This window comes from Austrofundulus limnaeus, unplaced genomic scaffold (genome assembly GCF_001266775.1).
Source record: "Austrofundulus limnaeus strain Quisiro unplaced genomic scaffold, Austrofundulus_limnaeus-1.0 Scaffold128, whole genome shotgun sequence".
Lineage (NCBI taxonomy): Eukaryota > Metazoa > Chordata > Actinopteri > Cyprinodontiformes > Rivulidae > Austrofundulus > Austrofundulus limnaeus.
This window is the reverse complement of record NW_013952530.1, coordinates 1420919-1424055: the sequence shown is the minus strand read 5'-3', so window position 1 is coordinate 1424055 and position 3137 is coordinate 1420919. Positions and strand designations below refer to the sequence as shown.

General features: G+C 38.9%; 1 protein-coding gene across 1 annotated transcript in view; it reads left to right on the top strand.

Annotated features, from left to right (window-relative positions):
- The first annotated feature begins 715 nt into the window (after window positions 1–715).
- The window catches only part of vwa1 (von Willebrand factor A domain containing 1), an 8034-nt gene continuing 5612 nt past the window's right edge, over window positions 716–3137 (top strand). The window contains exon 1 of the mRNA XM_014015385.1: window positions 716–1084. Within this exon, the coding sequence (XP_013870839.1) occupies window positions 1003–1084 (82 nt within the window). The 5' untranslated portion in view covers window positions 716–1002. The remainder of the gene's footprint in view (window positions 1085–3137) is intronic.

Below are 3137 nucleotides of genomic sequence, written 5' to 3'. Positions count from 1 at the left end.
CAAAGTGCAGTGGTTCCCAAACTTTTCAGCTTTTGACCCACAAAATAACAGTAGCAGAGACCTGTGCCCCCAACTGTTTCTGGATGATAAACATTTGTATCAGGCCAACTTAACATGGGCATAGTAACGGTATTTTTATACTACATTAATCCATTTTAAATATACTAACCTCACTCCTTTGTAACAACTAAGGCAAAAATGTAATTAATTCAGAAAATCTTTTCAGGACCCCACCTTGATGTTTCGGGACCCCACTTTGGGTCCCGACCCCAACTTTGGGAAACACTGGCCCAGGGCACCAAAATGGCTAGAGCCAGCACTGGGTGAGTTAAGGATAAATTATAGGATTAAAAAACAAGATTTATAAACAAAATGTCTAATATTGCTTAAAATTCCAATAGATTTGGCAATTCTATTTGCAGACACGTCCAATATGGTGTTTCCAGCAAAGTTTTTCATCGATCCAGACCCAAAAAAACTTGTCAATGAAACTTGAATTATTTCTTCATCGTGGATGTAAATTTTGATTTGATCACTATTGTATGTTTTATTCCCAGCAAACACTTTTATCTATGGTTTTGCTGATGTAAGCTTTTTTCCACAGTTTTATAATTTAAGCGTTTGGCACTTTTAGTTTTACTTTGAAAGTCCATTTCCGGGTCTTTCCACATTAAATCCGTCGGGCTTGACCTTTGTTGCCCTGAGCGGGGGGAGAAGCGCGTTGGATTCAGCGGACGGGCTCTGAAGTTCTGGCTTCAGTTTGAGCCCGCAGCAGGTACCGCTCGGCTCGGCTGGTCGTGTTCAGGAGGAGGAAAGTCACATAAGGAGATAATTTAAAGACAGAAAGAGGAAAGGCAAGCTGGGATGTGACTCGTGTAAATTATGCTTCTGCCAGTGATTTACTGACAGGGAGTGTTCTCCGGGCTGTGGTAAATGTCGGGTTGAAGTCGGAAGATTTGTGATCTGTTCTGTCTGAGTGGACCCCTCTTCAGAACCACCGTGATGGATGTCCACATGCTGACATGGGTGATGGTGGGCTGGTTCCTGCGCCTCTCTGCTGCTCAGGACTCTGCATCTGAAGGAGGTAAACACAAAAGATGAACAGAAAACAATCAAACAGAAGCAAGTCATGAATTAATGTTCAGTTCTTTGTTGATTAATTGTTTAAATTTACATTAAAAACTACAATAAAGTGATTATTGGAACTGGTGTTTCTGTAGATGGAGTAATTTAGTCCTAAAAAGTGTCAGGGTAAAAGAGGGCACAGTGGATCAGGGTGGGGTTGGTTCTACATGGCATGGCTCCAGGTAGAAAACTGTCAGGTGATGAAATCTCACTGCCTCAGGCCGGGGGTCCAGAGACTCTCAGGGACCACCCAGGCATGTAGATGACCTCAGGTGCAGAATAAAAAAGGCTGTTATCAGCTGATAAAATCTCATGTTGGTTTAAGGTGAAACTTGTCTCCAGATCTACAAGATAGAAAAGGCAGTTTAATGAGCGGGAAATGACAGATAACAAGAATAAATAAATGAGTTTTCTTCGTTAGATTTTATTTTTTCTGCTCTAGTTTGTTAGTTTTTAAATTCAGATCACATACAAAAAAATGAAATCAGCTATTAAAAGTTGACACCAAATGCTGTCCGAGCTTCATTAGGGGCTAAAATTAGTCTCGTCATAACGAGACTGGATCTTTATAAGTRTATTAGTCCTGAACTTGATCTGTTACTTTGGTGGCTTCACATTTAGGTTTACAGTAATTAAATGTGAGCGCTTGTTAAATAAATGTGACTCATTAATCACTGGGGGGTTCTGAAAGAAAGGTTTACGCGCTTCTTGTAACTTAAAGTTTGCAAAAACACAAAGCAGATTCCATTTTGTCATTTTTTAAAGATATACAAAGAAAAGCTGTTTATTATATAATACACAAAGACGTTGATTTAATGGCTGCAAGGTGCAAAAACAATCCCAAACCATCAACACTCCACCACCGTGCTCTATAACTGATATGAGGTGTTTGTTTTTTTGTTGCCTCTATTTTAGTCTCATTTAAGGTAAAGTCCCAGAAGTCTTGTTTTTTTTTTATTCTCATGCAGTTTTGCAAACCTAATCTGGCCTGTTTGTTTAGAAGAGGCTTTCTTCTTTAACCCTCTCCAAAGGAACTGTTAAATATATTTTTTTAATTGCACAATCAAGAACTCATTGAAACGTGATGAAGAGCTGTCAGGAGATAAATAAAAATCACAAGAAACGGTAGCAGCGGAGAATGTTTTTTTTTTTCAGCCATAGTTGGTCATGTCTTATCTGGCAACCCTGCCTGGCATTGAAACCACAACGGATTTATCAAAAGTTTCTTTTTCCACATTTTTTTTTGTCAAATCTGCACAGAAAAAAAGAGATTGTTCACGTATAAATAAGGAAACAAGGTCCAAATTAAAACAGACTTAAAAACATGTATTTCAAACACTTTTCTAGAAAATACAACCAGTTAAAATTCAACTGACTACAACCTTTGGTTAATCACGAGTCGAAAGTCCGTGTGGTTTTTAGCTGTTTCAGCCAGGTGCTTTGTTTACATTGAGTGCATACCCGCATTTCAGTGCTGCGTATCGATATATTTAGAATAAACTCTTTCAAATTTGCACCATTTGATGTAGTTCAAGATCAAAGGCATTCTAAAAGTTCTTAAAAAGCTTTGTTATAGATTTTTTTCTTCTTTCTGCTGCCTTTCATTCTATTTGATTTGGTTTTTTTTCCTGTTTTTAAATGAAAATGATGAAATAATTATTGTATTGCATTTAAATTGTTTGCGTATATGTTTGGTGTTCATACATGTTCAAAAACCTGCAGTTTATTTGACTTAATTCTGTACTTGAAAGTTGCCAGGCCTGCTCTGCTTCCCTTCACGTTTCCACAGTCAAACCCCTCCCAAATCATCGGCTCATTAACGTGTTTGATTCCTGCGCAGTAACAGTGACTGGGATGGGTCGCTAGCAGAGAGTGAGTGATGTCTGTTGGTGAATCTGCCCAAAGGCAGAGGCGTGAAGCTGTGATGAGGAGCAGCTCCCCTCGCTCCAATCGTCCCGACAGTCCAAAGAGCAAAAACAGAGACGTGAAGTATTCTTCAGATGGACGGAGAC